This window comes from Pecten maximus, chromosome 3 (genome assembly GCF_902652985.1).
Source record: "Pecten maximus chromosome 3, xPecMax1.1, whole genome shotgun sequence".
NCBI classification, from domain to species: domain Eukaryota; kingdom Metazoa; phylum Mollusca; class Bivalvia; order Pectinida; family Pectinidae; genus Pecten; species Pecten maximus.
In genome coordinates this window covers 33,423,866-33,446,013 of record NC_047017.1, presented here as the reverse complement: position 1 = coordinate 33,446,013, position 22,148 = coordinate 33,423,866, and the positions used below count along the sequence as shown (strand labels likewise).

The following is a 22,148-nucleotide window of genomic DNA, read 5'->3' as shown; positions in this document are numbered from 1 at the left end:
CAGGTGGCCATGACAACAGGGCATGTCCTGAGAGTACCAATCATACATACAGGTACATGTACATAACTTGTTTTGTAGATATTATATATATGTCTCTTACAGAACATAAATGAGAATATACGAACCTTCTGACACTTGATTCTTGATTATGTACTTTGAAATGATTTCATGGTTGAATTAACAGATATTAGTAACAATAACATAGAATTTAAAATATTTTTGTCTGATAAAATAATAAATATTTAAATATATGTACATATATAGTGTACTTGAGAAAAAAATCTACAAACAGTCATCAAGGCCTAAGATAGAATTAATCGTTAATATAAAATGTATATTAATTACATTTGAAAAATAAATGAAAAGCATCAACATTTTGAAATCAGGAAGATAAACCTTAATTTTACACTATATTGAAATATTTAAAAAAAATTAAGATAAAAAAACCCCACTACAAATCCAATTGATAGAGTTTTTTAATTCCTCTTGTGCAATATATCATATAAGAACCGCAGCCAATTTTATTTTGAGATAATATTAGATAAAATTTTATCAACATAAAGATACTATAAGGCAGTCAATTTACACAGGTCTGTTTATGTAACAACTACAGGTATCTAACACATGTGTCCAGTGGCACTGACCATAACCTGTATAGGGGGATTTGTGGTCACACCTGACTGGACGTACACACTGCTCTCCGACGACGACCATCTGTCAGAAATAGTCCGTCCGTCGTCCAGAGCTACGTTATCGCAGCTAGACTGGACGTAGTGCACTACTAGTTTTATAGCTGTAGTGCATTTGCACTAGGATGTAAAGGTTAGCTTACACTCAACTGTACATGTATACCGTTTTGTCATTTCGTGTAAACGCATATATTAAAAAATAGGTACAGTATATACGTAGCTATATATCTCGAAAACGCTCCTCTACCGAAAGCCGTGCTAGCAATATTTGTTATTCAAATTGAGATACAGGTAACTATAATATACCACTGACATGACAGGGTGTTTTAGTGATAGCATATTACGTCCGTGATGAATCTTGAACTTCGGGCCTGTTCGTTTATGCGGACAAACCGGGCGGGGCGTCTGTTTTTAAGTGTAAAATTTCAGGCATATATCTTGACGGACATGCAGATGTTAATACAGGCCTTGAAAGTCTTTTTCAAACCTCGTCTAAAAACAACAAAAATCACCAGATCCGTCCTTATTCCGTTACAACAACTCCGGTACAACCGTTCCAACGTTCCAAAAGTTTCTTCCTTTTATTTTACAGAAACAAATGTCCAAACGATCTATGAATGGTTTGGTCCAAGTATTGAATTTAGAACACTTTTCAATTAAAAAGAAGAAAGAAGGAGAAAAAAATCTGTCCCTGCTCAGAATCGAAGACGCGGATGTACGCTGACAGGTCCTGATGCCTTGTTGCGATGTCTTTACTTCCGGTTGTGTATAATACGCCAACCAATCAAACGCCTTCTCTCATTGGTGCAAGGCAAGTGAGTATTTACTTGCAGGTGAAAGTAAAAATACGTGGCACAACGAGCTGTTATTACGTTTTCGAATTGAATTATAGACAGTTTGACACCATATCGTAGACATTTGTTATGTGACTGTGTTGTGTACGCCCTAATTTATGAATTGAGAGGTTAGTATCACGTGTTTGTTCAGTCGTATGACATTGCAACGTCTATGATCAGATGACGTTTTTGTGATTTCGATAGAGTACATGTGTGTCTAATAGCATAATAAAATTAGAATATATGTAATTTTAGATATCAGCTCGCAAACTTCAACGATGTAAACTATAGCTACATATTTAGACCACTTAAACACAGCTCCAGCTATGCATTCGCACAATGTATCTGCTTTTGACAGTTCTGTTTGAAGATAATTAAGGTAGCAAATCAAAATGTGATTCTTGTGTCTTATTAATGACAAAGTTTATATTACCCATGACTCTATGTTAATCAGTTGATACACTATTTTCTTTTCTAGGGCAATCAAAAATGGAAGTTCGGTTGAGATGTATGAGGTGTGGACAGACTGTCAAGACTTTGGTCTTGTTACTTTTTTGTGTCAGTATGAACATCAAGTTAACAGTTTCACTGGATGCAGGGGGCGTGGCTGCTAGCAGTCTAGGAAAACAGAACATTGATCAGTCTGACAAAGACCAGGGAGAAACAAATTTTAACCAGCAGCCTCCATCTGGTACTGATCCCCCGTCCCGGGGGCAGGACCCTACACATGCTCAGGACAGACAAGGTAATCAAAACAGTGGAAATTTAGAACATAGTACACTACCAGAACCAGTGGAAAAGTATGAAACTCAATCTCTACAAAATAAAGCCCAACCCCAAATCCAAATTAATCAACAGGCACCACAAGTTCATCAAAACACACCACCGGTACAAGCTAAAATAGTCCCACCTCCAACACAAGTTAACCAAAACACACCACAAACACCAGTTAACACACATATATCAACACAAACACCAGTTAACACGGACACACCACCAACACCAATTAACGAAAACACACCGCCAACACAAGTTCCAAACACACCACAAACACCAGTTAACCAAAACACACCACCAACACAAGTTCCAAACACACCACATGTACAAACACCAGTTAACCCAAACACACCACAAACACCAGTTAACCAAAACACACCACCAACACAAGTTCCAAACACACCACATGTACAAACACCAGTTAACCCAAACACACCACAAACACCAGTTATCCCAAACACACCACCGACATCAGTTAACCAAAACACACCACCAACACCAGTTAACCAAAACACACCACCAACACCAGTTAACCAAAACACACCACCAACACCAGTTAACCCAAACACACCACCAACACAAGTTAACCCGAACACACCACCAACACCAGTTAACCAAAACACACCACCAACGCCAGTTAACCAAAACACACCACCAACGCCAGTTAACCAAAACACACCACCAATGCCAGTTAACCAAAACACACCACCAACGCCAGTTAGTCAAAACGCACCACCAACGCCAGTTAGTCAAAACGCACCACCAACACCAGTTAGTCAAAACGCACCACCAACGCCAGTTAACCAAAACGCACCACCAACGCCAGTTAACCAAAACACACCACCAACGCCAGTTAGTCAAAACGCACCACCAACGCCAGTTAACCAAAACACACCACCAACGCCAGTTAACCAAAACACACCACCAACGCCAGTTAACCAAAACACACCACCAACGCCAGTTAACCAAAACACACCACCAACGCCAGTTAGTCAAAACACACCACCAACACCTGTTAATCCAAACACACCACCAACACCAGTTAATCAAAACACACCATCAACACCAGTTAATCCAAACACACCACCAACACCAGTTGACCAAAACGCATCACCAGTTAACCAAAATAAACCACCAACACCAGTTAACCAAAATTCACCACCAACACCAGTTAGTCAAAACACACCACCAACACCAGTTAACCAAAATTCACCACCAACCCCGGTTAATGATGCATTACCAACACAAGTTAACCAAGGCTTACACTCCGAACAATATAAAATACATCAGAGTTCTAATCAAGAACAGGAAGAAATAAGTAGTGGATCTTTAAATCAAGGACATCAGAAAAATGATAAAGAGAACACAGATGGTCTGGCGTTAGACAAGTTCACAGATACAGCTGAGGACGGTAGTAGTATGGACAAAGGGGAAAAACCACGCCCTGTAGACACCCCTCAGTCACCAACCCCCTCCTCTCCCACTCCCAGCAATGGTAATCAGCAGGATAATACTGTCTCAGGTAATTTACACTACAGTACAGACGCGTAGTGTTGTGCTGTTTATTACTACACATAGCTATATCTGTAGATATTAACTCACTAAGTTAACTCAGAACTACACACCAGTACATAAACAGGTCACATCGTGTACACTATTGACTAACTCACTAATATGAAACACTAATGTGTACAGTTATGTGATAAAGGTGACCACCTGCTATATATGCTGCTATTAACCTATGCACTACTAACACGAAGCGTACACGTTTTAGTATAGGATACTAAAAGTACTGTAGCTCTGGTCAGTAGGTAAATAACACTCAGTAACCATTTGTATTATATATGTAACATAAAATGTGGAGCAAAAGCACAGAAAGGAACTTGTGAAGTCATCCTTGGTCATTAGCCGTTCATTGTATATATGATTGTCAGGTAATTCCACAATCAAATTATGACTGAAAGTTTTGTTTACTATTTGTTTACATAATAGTTTTCTGTGAAGCTTTAATATATATAGCTGAGAAAAGATGTGTAAGTTTGGCTGCTGACATGTGTTTCTTCTTTTTTTTTTATCCTTTTACACCATATCAATGTTTGCTGTACGTGTTTAGATTTGTTGCAGCAAAAAGCATGTTGATTGTGAATGTATGAGTAATTCTTTTAAAACTTTGAATTTAATAATTTTAGTTTGAAAAACAATGTTATGTATACAGATCTGGAGATACAGACAGTTGAAAAACACACACAGAGTAGGGAGGCAGAGTCTGATGTAGAGGGTATTGTAACAGACCAATCTCTCAGCAGACAGAGAAACCCGACCTCTGGTGATACCAAAGATGGACATACCACAGAATTTCTAAATGAAGATGTTAATCACGAAGAAACATTCCTTGAAAATGAAGAATATTTAGACATTGATGAATTGAAATATAAACAGATGAATACAGAAAATATTGAAACAGACAACAACCAAGATGACACTGAAACAATGGCAAGTCGTATCTATAGAGACATCTATCAACAGGAAGGAACATGGTGGAGAGGCAGACAAACAAGAACATTTCAGACAGAAGGATGAGGATGCCACTCTGCAAGGGGAGGAGAGCTTACATGGGTCAGAATGGAAGTATGAGGTACATGTAAACAATGAGGATAATGATGATGAGGAAGAGGAATGGGAGCATGGTGAGGTAGAAGATAATATTGATGATGTAGAGAGTTCAGAAATGAAGGAAAAGGATGTTGATGAAGTTGATGTTGGAGATGGGTCAGAAATGAAGGATGATGATTTTGATGAAGATGATGTTGATAATGAGGAGAAGTCTCAAATAAAGGATGATTACATGGATGGGGAAGAAGATTCTGACATAGATGAAGAAAGAATAGTTGATTCTAGTGATGATAAAGATATAGACAGACTAGGAGAGCAGGTGGATGATTTGTATGGGATGGATGATTTCCCAGCCGTGTTTGATGAGGAAGAACTGGACACGACTCGCATAGAAGGTGTGTATAAACATGTGCAGGGAAACATGAAGGAAACATCTGTTGTCTACAATGCTGATGAGTTTGGCTATGCAAGAGTAGAGAAGTATACACAGATTATTCACAGGGATGGTTCGGTACATGTCACCTATGACGAGTACTACCAACATCACCCAGATAAGGTTACATACCAGCAGGCTACAGACGATACCCACAACCAGATCCCTCTACCTCAAGGTGAGAGTGTACACCCTCCTGTGTCACCCTCTTACAACTTAGCTTGTGGACATTTCTTCCTGTATTAGTTCACTTCCCACCTATATATACTTTGTACTTGATGGAGTGAAACTAGTAAATATTACCTCCCTTTGGTCATTTCATTACGGAATCTTTTGCTAAATGTATACGCTACTTCACATGAATTTTGGTTGGCTGTTGCAATGTTTAATAACCATTCCACATACAAAGTTTTGATTGGCTGTAGCAGTGGCTCCCATGGCCATCTCTCATCTTAATATCACTTTTGTTGATTATCAAGGTATACATAATCAAATACCAATGATACATTGACAAGGGGAGGTAATCTAGTATGCTACAGACTTTGTAATCTGGTGTTTTGTTTGCATTTCCCATTCTTGTTTTTTATTTGTTTTCTCTCTACTGGTCAAAGATTAGATGCAATGGTGCGTCATCTGTCTGTAAACTGTTATGAATATTCCTCCTAAATAGATGATAATATAGAGACATGACTTGATCTAACCAGTTTTTATATAATATCCACATATGATCTTAACTGAAATAAAGACCTTTCACACATTCAAAATCGCATCCATAATTGTGTATAAAATAGAATCCCAGCCATATTTTATATAGCTTTGGTGGTTTGATACAGAGACAACCTCAAGTGAGTAGGGATGTACATATGATCTAAAATTGTTATGCCCCGCTATGAAATTTGGGGGGGGGGGGGGGGGGGGGGGGGGCATATAGTGTTTCCCATGTCTGTCCCATCCCATCCCAATGCATTGTGAATAGCTAATCTGAGGAACTGCTGAGGTTTCAATATCTCTTTGTCCTCAATAACACCCATATCTCTTAATTTGTCCTCAATAACACCCATATCTCTTTGTCCTCAATAACACCCATATCTCTTTGTCCTCAATAACACCCATATCTCTTCAATTTGTCCACAATAACAGCCATATCTCTTTGTCCTCAATGATGCCCATATCTCTTTATCCTCAATGGCACCCATATATCTATGTCCTCAATGATGCCCATTTATCTATGTCCTCAATGACACCCATATCTCTTTGTCTTCAATGATGCCCATATCTTCTTGTTCTTAATTAATATTCCAGGTTGAAAGACCAGAACAAGACAGATGCCCACTTGGCATCTTAGATTTTGACAAACTTGTCCTCAATAACACCCGTATCTCTTTGTCCTCAATAACACCCATATCTCTTTGTCCTCAATAACACCCATATCTCTTCAATTTGTCCTCAACAACACCAATATCTCTTTGTCCTCAATAACACCCATTATACCATATATTTACTGGTAAACCTCCTTCACATTAGAATGACCTAGTTTACCGGTACAGAATTTCCAAGACCTTTGATTTTTAGCTTAATGAGATGAAGTCCAGGGGAGCTATTGCTGTACCCTTCGCATAGGCGTTGCCCATAGACAGTTAGATTTTTATAAAACAGTGTTGAGTCAATACTAATGATCTTCACATGTGTGTTCTTTGTCAAAAGAGCTTTCCATTGGTATACTACATTTGTAGACATGCTGACCTTGACTTTGATCTTTGACTTACTTTTAAAAAACTACAACCTTGGTCACATTATATTAACCATATGAGATAGGGCTTTCATATATGATAATATGCATGTTCCTTGTCACAAGACCTTTTATTTGGTCCTACAGTTACGTACTTGTTGACTGACCATGACCTTTTACCTATTAAAAAAACCCCACAAACTACCAGGTAATATGAATTTCAACCCACTCGGCAAGATACGTTTTCATCTGATGACAACTCTTTCATAATTCCTGGTATAAGATTTCCCCAACCACTAATTCATTCGTTGTTTACTCTGTTATGACCAGTAAAGTGTTGGTCATAAATTTCTCTTGTTTATGTTCCTGCTGTCCTGCTTTCTGTTTCCTTTTTTACAAATTATTCTTTATCATTATTATTTGTTTTATAAGTTGAATGAGTCATTTCATGAATGCTTTTTGTCTAGGTGGTTATTTGCACTGTAGTTTACCATATGCAGCATGTGTTTTTCCTATGAGTTTTGGTTGTTTTCTGTACATTTGCATGGTGTTACTGGTCACTGACAGCAATCTTATTGAAAGTGTATAATATATAGACTGCTGAGTGTAAATGACTTACAGAAAACTGAGCATCATCAAATCTATATGTACAGTGTATCCTATAAATACTCAAACAGCATTATTCTTTAAATATAACAAGCACCTGTTTTATACCAAGTGAAAGCACTGACCGCTGTAGATATTTACTTCATCATTCATTTTTGGTTTATCTCCTGTAAATGTTATTTTAAAGTTGAAGGAAAGCCGATAATAGCAGGTATCTGGTGTATCATTTTCAGTATTATTATGATATTTTTGAAAGCATTTGATCATCAATGATGATATGTGTAGATAGCTCAGATCAACAGAAAAGTTATAGGTTTGATATAGTTTGTTGTATTTTAGTGTTGTCTCTGTGCTTATTGCTGGCTTTTATTAGTATGTAGTACTATATGTATTATTTACCATATTAATATTGCTGCGTATGACAAACAAGTATTTACGCCAGTTACGCTGTAGTGTAGAAATGATCTACAGAAATAGTACAGAATTTTCATTGTAACCTAATTATCTAATAACCTACACTGTAATATTAAATCCTACACTGCTGAGACCTGTTGTAGACTCCCCAGCTTTTAAGGTCACCTAAGCCAAGGCCTTGTGACCATGATAACTTCAGTAAATATAAACAGATATACTTGAAATGTGGCAGCCTTAAGCTTATATCAGTAAGATTTAGGAGGAGTTTCACAATGGGGTTTTAATCATAACTTACAAAATTATTGTCCTTTGTAGCTTTACCACCATTGGACCTTATATGAACACAATAACTTGAGTAAATATGAACAGATTTTCATGAAAGTTTTTATGTAGCCTTACTTCATATTTGGGCTGATTCAGTTGTAATTTACAGAGTTATGGCCCTTTTCAGTTTTATTGCCTTTAGACCTTGTGAACATGATAGCTTGAATAAATATGAACATATTATGATGAAATTTTATATGCAGTTTTATGTCAATAAGATCAGATCTCAGATGACATTAACAATGGGACTAACAGCGCGTACATTGTAATTGTCCTTTGCAGGTTTTTTTTAAATAGGCTTATTAAACATACTAACATGATTAGATATGAATGGACTTTGATGAAATGTGGTATGCTGTGAACTCTTACTATAGGATATTAAGGTATAATTTTGTCATCAAGAAGTCTATAAAATGTACATTTGTTAGGATAGCTTGAAAATTTGTCCACATATCATTTCCCTTTGGAAAGTTGGAGATTGAAATTGACAAGTACATACCCGTACATGTACGTTCAACATTATTTTGATATGGAAAGTACTGGAATTCTAGATTGTACTGTAGAAATATTTTGTTTATTTTCCCCATCACATTATGTATATATAAATCATGCAGTTTGACCATTTGCGATGTTATAATTATGTGTAACACCTATTCTGACAGATAATATCCCCATTTAGGATTTGAAGAAATATATATTAAGCTATTTCAACAAATGCCATCCATTAGTCAACTTAAAGTTTTCAATATGAACTGGATTAATTTTCAGAAAAGATGCAAGCTCAAACAAGATCGAATTACAAGATTAAGTGAATGTTCCTTTTAGCCCACCATCATCAGATGGATTCTGAGAACTGGTGTTCGTTATTGCCAGTTCTAGAAAAGTACTGGAGGGATATTCCTCAAATTTCATGTGTATGCATGGTTTCCCTTGGTCCCTAGTTGTGCCAATTCAATTTAGATTTTTTATAAGAAAATCAAATGGTTAACAGGTGGCCATGGTCGTCTTGGATTTCCAGAATTGAACAGGTTGCCATCTTGGATTCTGAGAATTGAAGTTTGTTATCACTGTTTCTTGAAAAGTACTGGAAGGGATGTTTCTCAAGCTTCACTTGTAGACTCCTCTGTTCTTGCTATCAGATTATTAAGATGAAAAGAAGAAAGAATGGAAAAGTAGAGAGGAAATCAGTCTGACATAGAACCGTTAAAGATCATTCAGTGGTGGGCACCGGATTTTCTCTGAGATCTCTTGTTGATTTTGTTTTGTTTTGTTTAACATCCTCCCAACAACCAAGGTCATATTAAGACGGGTCTTCTTTGTGATATCTTTATTATTAACACTACATATTATATAACATAATATTTTAACACATCATTTCAAACCTGCTCTCATTGCGTGACAATAATGTAAGATGTATCTGGTGAGAGGGTATAGTTGTAGTAGAGCTACTGGCTTCTTTGGGAACCCTTGGCATACTAACATAACATAGTCATATATCTTTTTTCTAGATGACAGCTAAAGTTAGGAAAGTGAAAGTGATATTTTAACTGTCTAAGACATTTAATAAAAAATAATGTAGCCATATAGGCAATCAATATTTTATATAATTTAGTGATTTGGAATTTATTTTTGGGTTCTTAACAATTATTCCTGACAACATTTGTTACTGAATTTTTATTATAATTTTTTATAATTTTTACTGATTAATGTATGATACATTTACTGTACAAGTTATATTGGTGTTAACATGTGAATGTTGTCTCATTTTATTACAGAAGAATCATCAGAGGAAGTCCAGCTGACAGCTGAAGAGATCAAAGGTAGAATATGAAATATAATGGTGATGAACCCCTATTTACTTTGTCTTTATTTGAGATGTAATAACCTGGCAGTTGTATGTGGCATTATTTGAGATGTAATAACCTGACAGTTGTATGTGGTATTATTTGAGATGTAATAACCTGACAGTTGTATGTGGTATTATTTGAGATGTAATAACCTGACAGTTGTATGTGGTATTATTTGAGATGTAATAACCTGACAGTTGTATGTGGTATTATTTGAGATGTAATAACCTGACAGTTGTATGTGGTATTATTTGAGATGTAATAACCTGACAGTTGTATGTGGTATTATTTGAGATGTAATAACCTGACAGTTGTATGTGGCATTATTTGAGATGTAATAACCTGACAGTTGTATGTGGTATTATTTGAGATGTAATAACCTGACAGTTGTATGTGGCATTATTTGAGATGTAATAACCTGACAGTTGTATGTGGTATTATTTGAGATGTAATAACCTGACAGTTGTATGTGGCGTTATTTGAGATGTAATAACCTGACAGTTGTATGTGGTATTATTTGAGATGTAATAACCTGACAGTTGTATGTGGCAGTTATTTGAGATGTAATAACCTGACAGTTGTATGTGGTATTATTTGAGATGTAATAACCTGACAGTTGTATGTGGTATTATTTGAGATGTAATAACCTGACAGTTGTATGTGGCGTTATTTGAGATGTAATAACCTGACAGTTGTATGTGGTATTATTTGAGATGTAATAACCTGACAGTTATATGTGGTATTATTTGAGATGTAATAACCTGACAGTTGTATGTGGCATTATTTGAGATGTAATAACCTGACAGTTATATATGTGACATTATTTGAGATGTAATAACCTGACAGTTGTATGTGGTATTATTTGAGATGTAATAACCTGACAGTTGTATGTGGCGTTATTTGAGATGTAATAACCTGGCAGTTATATATGTGGTATTATTTGAGATGTAATAACCTGACAGTTGTATGTGTGGCATTATTTGAGATGTAATAACCTGACAGTTGTATGTGGCATTATTTGAGATGTAATAACCTGGCAGTTATATATGTGGCATTATTTGAGATGTAATAACCTGACAGTTGTATGTGGCATTATTTGAGATGTAATAACCTGGCAGTTGTATGTGGCAGTTATAAAACTGGAATATCCTCATGGTTTGTACAGTCACGTACTGTACATAGAATGATATCTACTTAAAATAACTACTTTTCAGACACATTCCTTGCCTTGGTAATGGTATGTACATTCCTTGCCGTGGTAATGGTATGTACATTCCTTGCCGTGGTAATCGTATGTACATTCCTTGCCTTGGTAATGGTATGTACATTCCTTACTGTGGTAATGGTATGTACATTCCTTGCCGTGGTAATCGTATGTACATTCATTGCCTTGGTAATGGTATGTACATTCCTTGCTGTGGTAATCGTATGTATACATTCCTTGACTTGGTAATGGTATGTACATTCCTTGCCGTGGTAATCGTATGTACATTCCTTGCCTTGGTAATGGTATGTACATTCCTTGCCTTGGTAATGGTATGTACATTCCTTGCCTTGGTAATGGTATGTACATTCCTTGCCTTGGTAATGGTATGTACATTCCTTGCCTTGGTAATGGTATGTACATTCCTTGCCTTGGTAATGGTATGTACATTCATTGCCTTGGTAATCGTATGTACATTCCTTGCCTTGGTAATGGTATGTACATTCCTTACCTTGGTAATGGTATGTACATTCCTTGTCTTGGTAATGGTATGTACATTCCTTGTCTTGGTAATCGTATGTACATTCCTTGCCTTGGTAATGGTATGTACATTCATTGCCTTGATAATCGTATGTACATTCCTTGTCTTGGTAATGGTATGTACATTCCTTGCCTTGGTAATGGTATGTACATTCATTGCCTTGATAATCGTATGTACATTCCTTGCCTTGGTTATCGTATGTACATTCCTTGCCTTGGTAATGGTATGTACATTCCTTGCCTTGGTAATGGTATGTACATTCCTTGCCTTGATTATCGTATGTACATTCCTTGCCTTGGTTATCGTATGTACATTCCTTGCCTTGGTAATGGTATGTACATTCCTTGCCTTGATTATCGTATGTACATTCCTTGCCTTGGTAATCGTATGTACATTCCTTGCCTTGGTTATCGTATGTACATTCCTTGCCTTGGTAATGGTATGTACATTCCTTGCCTTGGTAATGGTATGTCCATTCTCTGCCTTGATAATTGTGTGATCGTTTTATTTTAGCTGAGGAGTTTTACAGACAGGGAGAAGCATTCATCAATACTACCTATCTCAAAGACTATGAACAGTAAGTTTATTGATCCATGCGTAAGTCTCCATATTAATTTAACTTTTTACCAGTTAGAAATAAAAGTACAGTTATATATGTCTCATACCTACTGGTTTTATATGTCTATAAGGGGATGTATACTTACATAAATGAACACCTGGCCAGATGGCAAGCTACACGTGAACGCCATTTTGTGTTTCCCATATCTTTAAAAAACTTTTACCTCAATCCATTAATAAAACTTTCTTTACATGCTTTATATTTCTTAGGATGGCCGTTTTAATGATTGATCACTATGATATGGCCGTAACAGTTTTGATTTTAAATGCACCTTGTTCGGTGATTTCTATCTACATATTTTGTCAATATAGAGTTTGTATCATCAGAATGTTTGTCCTCGCTCTGAGTTAACACCACACAATAAATGTATACTAAATGGGATGTCATTGCACCACACATTAAATGTATACTAAATGGGATTTCGTTGCACCACCCTGTACAATGCTGTTGTTGAAGTTTATGAATAGTTTATAAGTAATGAAAATTTAAAAAGTTGTTTCACCCGACACCCATACATGTTCTTAATATATAACAAATGCTTGTAGAGCACACCGATACTTCCAGTTGGCAGCGAAGCTTAACCATACACCTGCCCTGGAGTACACAGGCTTTGCTCATCTGTTCGGGGACTACCTACCCCAGAACATCTCCAATGCTATAGAAGTGTTCCAGAACCTGGCTGAACGGGGCAGTCCAAGGGGTCAGCTGGTCAGTAGCTATTTGTAGAATGTTTATATTTAGTAGAACTTTCTATTTGATTATTAGGTCATCTGACCCGAAGGGTCAGGATGACCTATAGTCATCATGCTTCGTCCGTCGTCGTGCGCCGTGCGCCGTGCGCCGTCCGCCGTGCGTAAACTTTTCACATTTCAAACTTCTTCTCAAATTCCACCAGTGGGATTGAGCTGAAACTTACCTGAAATCTTCCTGAGATGGTCCTGACCAAGTGTTGTTATTTTTCAAAAAAGCCCCATGTTTCTTGAAAAGTACTGAGGAGTTCTCAGACGCCTGCTGTTTTTCTGTCTAAATCGAGATTAGTTAGACCCCTCTGTTCTTGCTATCAGATTATTAAGATGAAAAGAAGAAAGAATGGAAAAGTAGAGAGGAAATCAGTCTGACATAGAACCGTTAAAGATCATTCAGTGGTGGGCACCGGATTTTCTCTGAGATCTCTTGTTGATTTTGTTTTGTTTTGTTTAACATCCTCCCAACAACCAAGGTCATATTAAGACGGGTCTTCTTTGTGATATCAAGTTATTATTAACACTACATATTATATAACATAATATTTTAACACATCATCTCAAACCTGCTCTCATTGCGTGACAATAATGTAAGATGTATCTGGTGAGAGGGTATAGTTGTAGTAGAGCTACTGGCTTCTTTGGGAACCCTTGGCATACTAACATAACATAGTCATATATCTTTTTTCTAGATGACAGCTAAAGTTAGGAAAGTGAAAGTGATATTTTAACTGTCTAAGACATTTAATAAAAAATAATGTAGCCATATAGGCAATCAATATTTCATATAATTTAGTGATTTGAAATTTATTTTTGGGTTCTTAACAATTATTCCTGACAACATTTGTTGCTGAATTTTTATTATAATTTTTTTTAATTTTTACTGATTAATGTATGATACACTACTGTACAAGTTATATTGGTGTTAACTTGTGAATGTTGTCTCATTTTATTACAGAAGAATCATCAGAGGAAGTCCAGCTGACAGCTGAAGAGATCAAAGGTAGAATATGAAATATAATGGTGATGAACCCCTATTTACTTTGTCTTTATTTGAGATGTAATAACCTGGCCGTTGTATGTGGCATTATTTGAGATGTAATAACCTGGCAGTTGTATGTGGCATTATTTGAGATGTAATAACCTGACAGTTGTATGTGGTATTATTTGAGATGTAATAACCTGGCAGTTGTATGTGGCATTATTTGAGATGTAATAACCTGACAGTTGTATGTGGCATTATTTGAGATGTAATAACCTAGCAGTTGTATGTGGCATTATTTGAGATGTAATAACCTGGCAGTTGTATGTGGCATTATTTGAGATGTAATAACCTGACAGTTGTATGTGGCATTATTTGAGATGTAATAACCTGACAGTTGTATGTGGCATTATTTGAGATGTAATAACCTGACAGTTGTATGTGGCATTATTTGAGATGTAATAACCTGACAGTTGTATGTGGCATTATTTGAGATGTAATAACCTGACAGTTGTATGTGGCATTATTTGAGATGTAATAACCTGGCAGTTGTATGTGGCAGTTATAAAATTGGAATATCCTCATGGTTTGTACAGTCACGTACTGTACATAGAATGATATCTACTTAAAATAACTGCTTTTCAGACACATTCCTTGCCTTGGTAATGGTATGTACATTCCTTGCCTTGGTAATGGTATGTACATTCATTGCCGTGGTAATCGTATGTACATTCCTTGCCTTGGTAATGGTATGTACATTCATTGCCGTGGTAATCGTATGTACATTCCTTGCCTTGGTAATGGTATGTACATTCCTTGCCTTGGTAATCGTATGTACATTCCTTGCCTTGGTAATGGTATGTACATTCATTGCCGTGGTAATCGTATGTACATTCCTTGCCTTGGTAATGGTATGTACATTCATTGCCGTGGTAATCGTATGTACATTCCTTGTCTTGGTAATGGTATGTACATTCCTTGTCTTGGTAATGGTATGTACATTCATTGCCTTGGTAATCATATGTACATTCCTTGTCTTGGTAATGGTATGTACATTCCTTGCCTTGGTAATCGTATGTACATTCCTTGCCTTGGTAATGGTATGTACATTCATTGCCGTGGTAATCGTATGTACATTCCTTGCCTTGGTAATGGTATGTACATTCATTGCCTTGGTAATCATATGTACATTCCTTGCCTTGGTAATCGTATGTACATTCCTTGCCGTGGTAATCGTATGTACATTCCTTGCCTTGGTAATCGTATGTACATTCCTTGCCTTGGTAATGGTATGTACATTCCTTGCCTTGGTAATGGTATGTACATTCCTTGCCTTGGTAATGGTATGTACATTCATTGCCTTGGTAATGGTATGTACATTCCTTGCCTTGGTAATCGTATGTACATTCCTTGCCTTGGGAATGGTATGTCCATTCCTTGCCTTGGTAATCGTATGTACATTCGGTAATCGTATGTACATTCCTTGCCTTGGTAATGGTATGTACATTCATTGCCTTGGTAATGGTATGTACATTCCTTGCCTTGGTAATGGTATGTACATTCCTTGCCTTGGTAATCGTATGTACATTCCTTGCCTTGGTAATGGTATGTACATTCCTTGCCTTGGTAATCGTATGTACATTCCTTGCCTTGGTAATCATATGTACATTCCTTGCCTTGGTAATCGTATGTACATTCCTTGCCTTGGTAATCGTATGTACATTCCTTGCCTTGGTAATCATATGTACATTCCTTGCCTTGGTAATCATATGTACATTCCTTGCCTTGGTAATCGTATGTACATTCCTTGCCTTGGTAATCATATGTACATTCCTTGCCTTGGTAATCGTATGTACATTCCTTGCCTTGGTAATCATATGTACATTCCTTGCCTTGGTAATCATATGTACATTCCTTGTCTTGGTAATGGTATGTACATTCCTTGCCTTGGTAATGGTATGTACATTCCTTGCCTTGGTAATGGTATGTACATTCCTTGCCTTGGTAATGGTATGTACATTCCTTGCCTTGGTAATCATATGTACATTCCTTGCCTTGGTAATCGTATGTACATTCATTGCCTTGGTAATCGTATGTACATTCCTTGCCTTGGTAATGGTATGTACATTCCTTGCCTTGGTAATGGTATGTACATTCATTGCCGTGGGAATGGTATGTCCATTCTCTGCCTTGATAATTGTGTGATCGTTTTATTTTAGCTGAGGAGTTTTACAGACAGGGAGAAGCATTCATCAATACTACCTATCTCAAAGACTATGAACAGTAAGTTTATTGATCCATGCGTAAGTCTCCATATTAATTTAACATTTTACCAGTTGGAAATAAAAGTACAGTTATATATGTCTCTTACCTACTGGTTTTATATGTCTATAAGGGGATGTATACTTACATAAATGAACACCTGGCCAGATGGCAAGCTACACGTGAACGCCATTTTGTGTTTCCCATATCTTTAAAAAACTTTTACCTCAATCCATTAATAAAACTTTCTTTACATGCTTTATATTTCTTAGGATGGCCGTTTTAATGATTGATCACTATGATATGACCGTAACAGTTTTGATTTTAAATGCACCTTGTTCGGTGATATCTATCTACATATTTTGTCAATATAGAGTTTGTATCATCAGAATGTTTGTCCTCGCTCTGAGTTAACACCACACAATAAATGTATACTAAATGGGATGTCATTGCACCACACAATAAATGTATACCAAATGGGATGTCATTGCACCACACATTAAATGTATACTAAATGGGATGTCATTGCACCACACATTAAATGTATACTAAATGGGATGTCATTGCACCACACATTAAATGTATACTAAATGGGATGTCATTGCACCACACATTAAATGTATACTAAATGGGATGTCATTGCACCACACAATAAATGTATACTAAATGGGATGTCATTGCACCACACATTGAATGTATACTAAATGGGATGTCATTGCACCACACAATAAATGTATACTAAATGGGATGTCATTGCACCACACAATAAATGTATACTAAATGGGATGTCATTGCACCACACAATAAATGTATACTAAATGGGATGTCATTGCACCACACAATAATGTATACTAAATGGGATGTCATTGCACCACACATTAAATGTATACTAAATGGGATGTCATTGCACCACACAATAAATGTATACTAAATGGGATGTCATTGCACCACACATTAAATGTATACTAAATGGGATGTCATTGCACCACACAATAAATGTATACTAAATGGGATGTCATTGCACCACACAATAAATGTATACTAAATGGGATGTCATTGCACCACACAATAAATGTATACTAAATGGGATGTCATTGCACCACACAATAAATGTATACTAAATGGGATGTCATTGCACCACACAATAAATGTATACCAAATGGGATGTCATTGCACCACCCTGTACAATGCTGTTGTTGAAGTTTATGAATAGTTTATAAGTAATGAAAATTTAAAAAGTTGTTTCACCCGACACCCATTCATGTTCTTAATATATAACGAATGCTTGTAGAGCACACCGATACTTCCAGTTGGCAGCGAAGCTTAACCATACACCTGCCCTGGAGTACACAGGCTTTGCTCATCTGTTCGGGGACTACCTACCCCAGAACATCTCCAATGCTATAGAAGTGTTCCAGAACCTGGCTGAACGGGGCAGTCCAAGGGGTCAGCTGGTCAGTAGCTATTTGTAGAATGTTTATATTTAGTAGAACTTTCTATTTGATTATAATTATCATTCAGTCTTACTTTTGGTAAGTGTAATCAGGGCCCTATGTTGGTGTTACTAAATTATCGTTCAGTCTTAGTTTTGTGTAACTTCACATCAGCTTCTGTGTTTGATCAATAATAGAAGGTCTTTCATGAGTACCATTAATGTCATTTGAAAACCTAACAAATTGATAAATCACTAGCATTTAGGTGAGTAAAATCTTTAAATTGTTTGTTTTCCATAATGCATTGACAAGAGTGTAAGATTCTATTTATTGTATACCTGTTTTTAATTAGAAAGCAAACATGAAATTCTTCATGTGAATTGAACTTTTATCAGTAAAATCAGTAACCACCCGTATGTCCCTGTAACAATACAATCTCATGTTTGATCTATATTTCAGGGGATGGGATTTGTAAACAGTGCTGGTATTGGTAGAAATTCCAGTCAGGCAGAGGTAAGTTTATTGATGATGATGTTACTACCAGTGAACTCTGTTATTTTGAAGCATATAGTGTCTGGGTGATGTTTTAAAAATCGCCGTTCTGTTATTCTGTAATATGTTGGTATTATAATTAGCTTAGGTATAGGATATGATGAAGCTTCCATGGAAACTGTTGCTTTGGAATCCATAATTATTTGGTTGACTAGACAAGTGTGCTGACTCACTTTCGGCCTCTACTTAGCTATGTAAATAGTTTGTGTGAGAGCATGTAAGCAAAGGGTATAATGTGTATGTTAATTTGATAATTTGTGGAGAAGTTAATAGTTTTCATACAGGTTGTACATAATTATAGTAGAGTACCACACAGCAGCCAGTAGCTACCTGGTACATTACCAGCATGTTTAGTGAAATAATAAAATCCTTTAATTTGAACACATAAGAAATAAGTTAATAAAAACACCACTTTTAATCTCTCCATAGGCACTGGTCTACTTTACTTTTGCATCACTCGGAGGAGATCCTTTGGCCCAGATGGCTTTGGTAAGCAACATTAAATCTCCACCGGCTGGAGAAGAAAACAATTATTCTAGAGCAACTTCAATATGTCTTAAATGATGTAGCAAAGCGATCTTTGTGAATAAGAATGCATTATATAATTGTTGACGCAGTTTGAAATGAAGACATATTAAACCTAGGAGACTCTCTGGTTGTTTGAGGTCCTACTGCACCTCCTAATGAGAACACACTGTTCCTTATGGCTGGTGTTGACTGTTACAGGGATACCGGTATTGGTCGGGGATCGGTGTAGAGATGAAGTGTGAGACAGCCCTGACTTACTACAAGAAAGTGGCAGCCACAGGTAACATATCCGTGTAGTCGGGATCTTCTACCTGTCTGTTATGTAACTGAAATATGTACTCTAGGACTTGTACAATGAATAATATTAAAATACTGATACTTAATTGGATAACTACTAATACAGTTAAACCTAACTTAATTGGATAATTACTAATACAATTAAAACCAAACTTAATTGGATAACTACTTATACAGTTAAACCTAACTTGATTGGATAACTACTAATACAGTTTAACCTAACTTAATTGGATAACTACTAATACAGTTAAACCTAACTTAATTGGATAACTACTAATACAGTTAAACCTAACTTAATTGGATACCTACTTATACAGTTAAACCTAACTTAATTGGATAACTACTAATACAGTTAAACCTAACTTGATTGGATAACTACTAATACAGTTTAACCTAACTTAATTGGATAACTACTAATACAGTTAAACCTAACTTAATTGGATAACTACTAATACAGTTAAACCTAACTTAATTGGATACCTACTTATACAGTTAAACCTAACTTAATTGGATAACTACTAATACAGTTAAACCTAACTTAATTGGATAACTACTAATACAGTTAAACCTAACTTAATTGGATACCTACTTATACAGTTAAACCTAACTTAATTGGATAACTACTAATACAGTTAAACCTAACTTAATTGGATAACTACTAATACAATTAAAACCTAACTTAATTGGATAACTACTTATACAGTTAAACCTAACTTAATTGGATACCTACTTATACAGTTAAAACCTAATTAAACAAGCTGTTACAGTGGCTGGATAATTGTCTGTGAGTAGATAGAAATGAATACAGCTACCTGACACACGTGTCCCCTAAAGCACCAACAAGTGTTATAATGGGCCCTTCTGTAACCTCGTAAGTTTTATATTAACTGCACTTGTCTTCAGAAAGTGGTTTTTGAATGATTCCTGAGACAAACTTGCTGGTTTGCATTGTCCAGACAAGAACAATACATGTGTTTTGGTCATGTTACAACATCATTTCATAAGACATGTCACATGTGCATTACATGTACTAGAGTTTTGCTAAGTGATGATTTTCATGTCGGATCAGAACAACAATGTACAATGGAGTAACGTATCGACTCTTTGGTCACATAGCCCTGCATCCTACCACTTGACTACCCTGTCTCTGTGTTTATTGACTGTGTATACTAGTGTGGTAATACTTACCTCTATTATCTATATCAATTCCCAGTTACCAGGTATAATGCTTGTTCCCAGTTACCAGGTATAATGCTTGTTCCCAGTTACCAGGTATAATGCTTGTTCCCAGTTATCAGGTATAATGCTTGTTCCCAGTTACCAGGTATAATGCTTGTTCCCAGTTACCAGGTATAATGCTTGTTCCCAGTTACCAGGTATAATGCTTGTTCCCAGTTACCAGGTATAATGCTTGTTCCCAGTTACCAGGTATAATGCTTGTTCCCAGTTATGAGGTATAATGCTTGTTCTCAGTTACCAGGTATAATGCTTGTTCCCAGTTACCAGGTATAATGCTTGTTCCCAGTTATCAGGTATAATGCTTGTTCCCAGTTACCAGGTATAATGCTTGTTCCCAGTTACCAGGTATAATGCTTGTTCCCAGTTATCAGGTATAATGCTTGTTCCCAGTTACCAGGTATAATGCTTATTCCCAGTTACCAGGTATAATGCTTGTTCCCAGTTACCAGGTATAATGCTTGTTCCCAGTTACCAGGTATAATGCTTGTTCTCAGTTACCAGGTATAATGCTTGTTCCCAGTTACCAGGTATAATGCTTGTTCCCAGTTACCAGGTATAATGCTTGTTCTCAGTTACCAGGTATAATGCTTGTTCCCAGTTACCAGGTATAATGCTTGTTCCCAGTTACCAGGTATAATGCTTGTTCCCAGTTACCAGGTATAATGCTTGTTCCCTGTTACCAGGTATAATGCTTGTTCCCAGTTACCAGGTATAATGCTTGTTCTCAGTTACCAGGTATAATGCTTGTTCCCAGTTACCAGGTATAATGCTTGTTCCCAGTTATCAGGTATAATGCTTGTTCCCAGTTATCAGGTATAATGCTTGTTCCCAGTTACCAGGTATAATGCTTGTTCCCAGTTACCAGGTATAATGCTTGTTCCCAGTTACCAGGTATAATGCTTGTTCCCAGTTACCAGGTATAATGCTTGTTCCCAGTTACCAGGTATAATGCTTGTTCCCAGTTATCGGGTATAATGCTTGTTCCCAATTATCAGGTATAATGCTTGTTCCCAGTTACCAGGTATAATGCTTGTTCCCAGTTATCAGGTATAATGCTTGTTCCCAGTTACCAGGTATAATGCTTGTTCCCAGTTACCAGGTATAATGCTTGTTCCCAGTTATCAGGTATAATGCTTGTTCCCAGTTATCAGGTATAATGCTTGTTCCCAGTTACCAGGTATAATGCTTGTTCCCAGTTACCAGGTATAATGCTTGTTCTCAGTTATCAGGTATAATGCTTGTTCCCAGTTACCAGGTATAATGCTTGTTCCCAGTTACCAGGTATAATGCTTGTTCCCAGTTACCAGGTATAATGCTTGTTCCATGTTACTAGGTATAATGCTTGTTCCCAGTTACCAGGTATAATGCTTGTTCTCAGTTACCAGGTATAATGCTTGTTCCCAGTTACCAGGTATAATGCTTGTTCCCAGTTATCAGGTATAATGCTTGTTCCCAGTTACCAGGTATAATGCTTGTTCCC

General features: G+C 36.5%; 1 protein-coding gene across 1 annotated transcript in view; it reads left to right on the top strand.

The window, feature by feature from the left end:
- The first annotated feature begins 1,510 nt into the window (after window positions 1-1,510).
- LOC117323956 overlaps window positions 1,511-22,148 on the top strand; it is a 41,037-nt gene continuing 20,399 nt past the window's right edge. Inside the window, exons 1-8 of the mRNA XM_033879516.1 lie at window positions 1,511-1,653; window positions 2,004-3,824; window positions 10,197-10,241; window positions 12,527-12,590; window positions 13,178-13,340; window positions 18,512-18,565; window positions 19,034-19,093; window positions 19,331-19,412. Of these exons, the coding sequence (XP_033735407.1) occupies window positions 2,015-3,824; window positions 10,197-10,241; window positions 12,527-12,590; window positions 13,178-13,340; window positions 18,512-18,565; window positions 19,034-19,093; window positions 19,331-19,412 (2,278 nt within the window). The 5' untranslated portion in view covers window positions 1,511-1,653; window positions 2,004-2,014. The remainder of the gene's footprint in view (window positions 1,654-2,003; window positions 3,825-10,196; window positions 10,242-12,526; window positions 12,591-13,177; window positions 13,341-18,511; window positions 18,566-19,033; window positions 19,094-19,330; window positions 19,413-22,148) is intronic.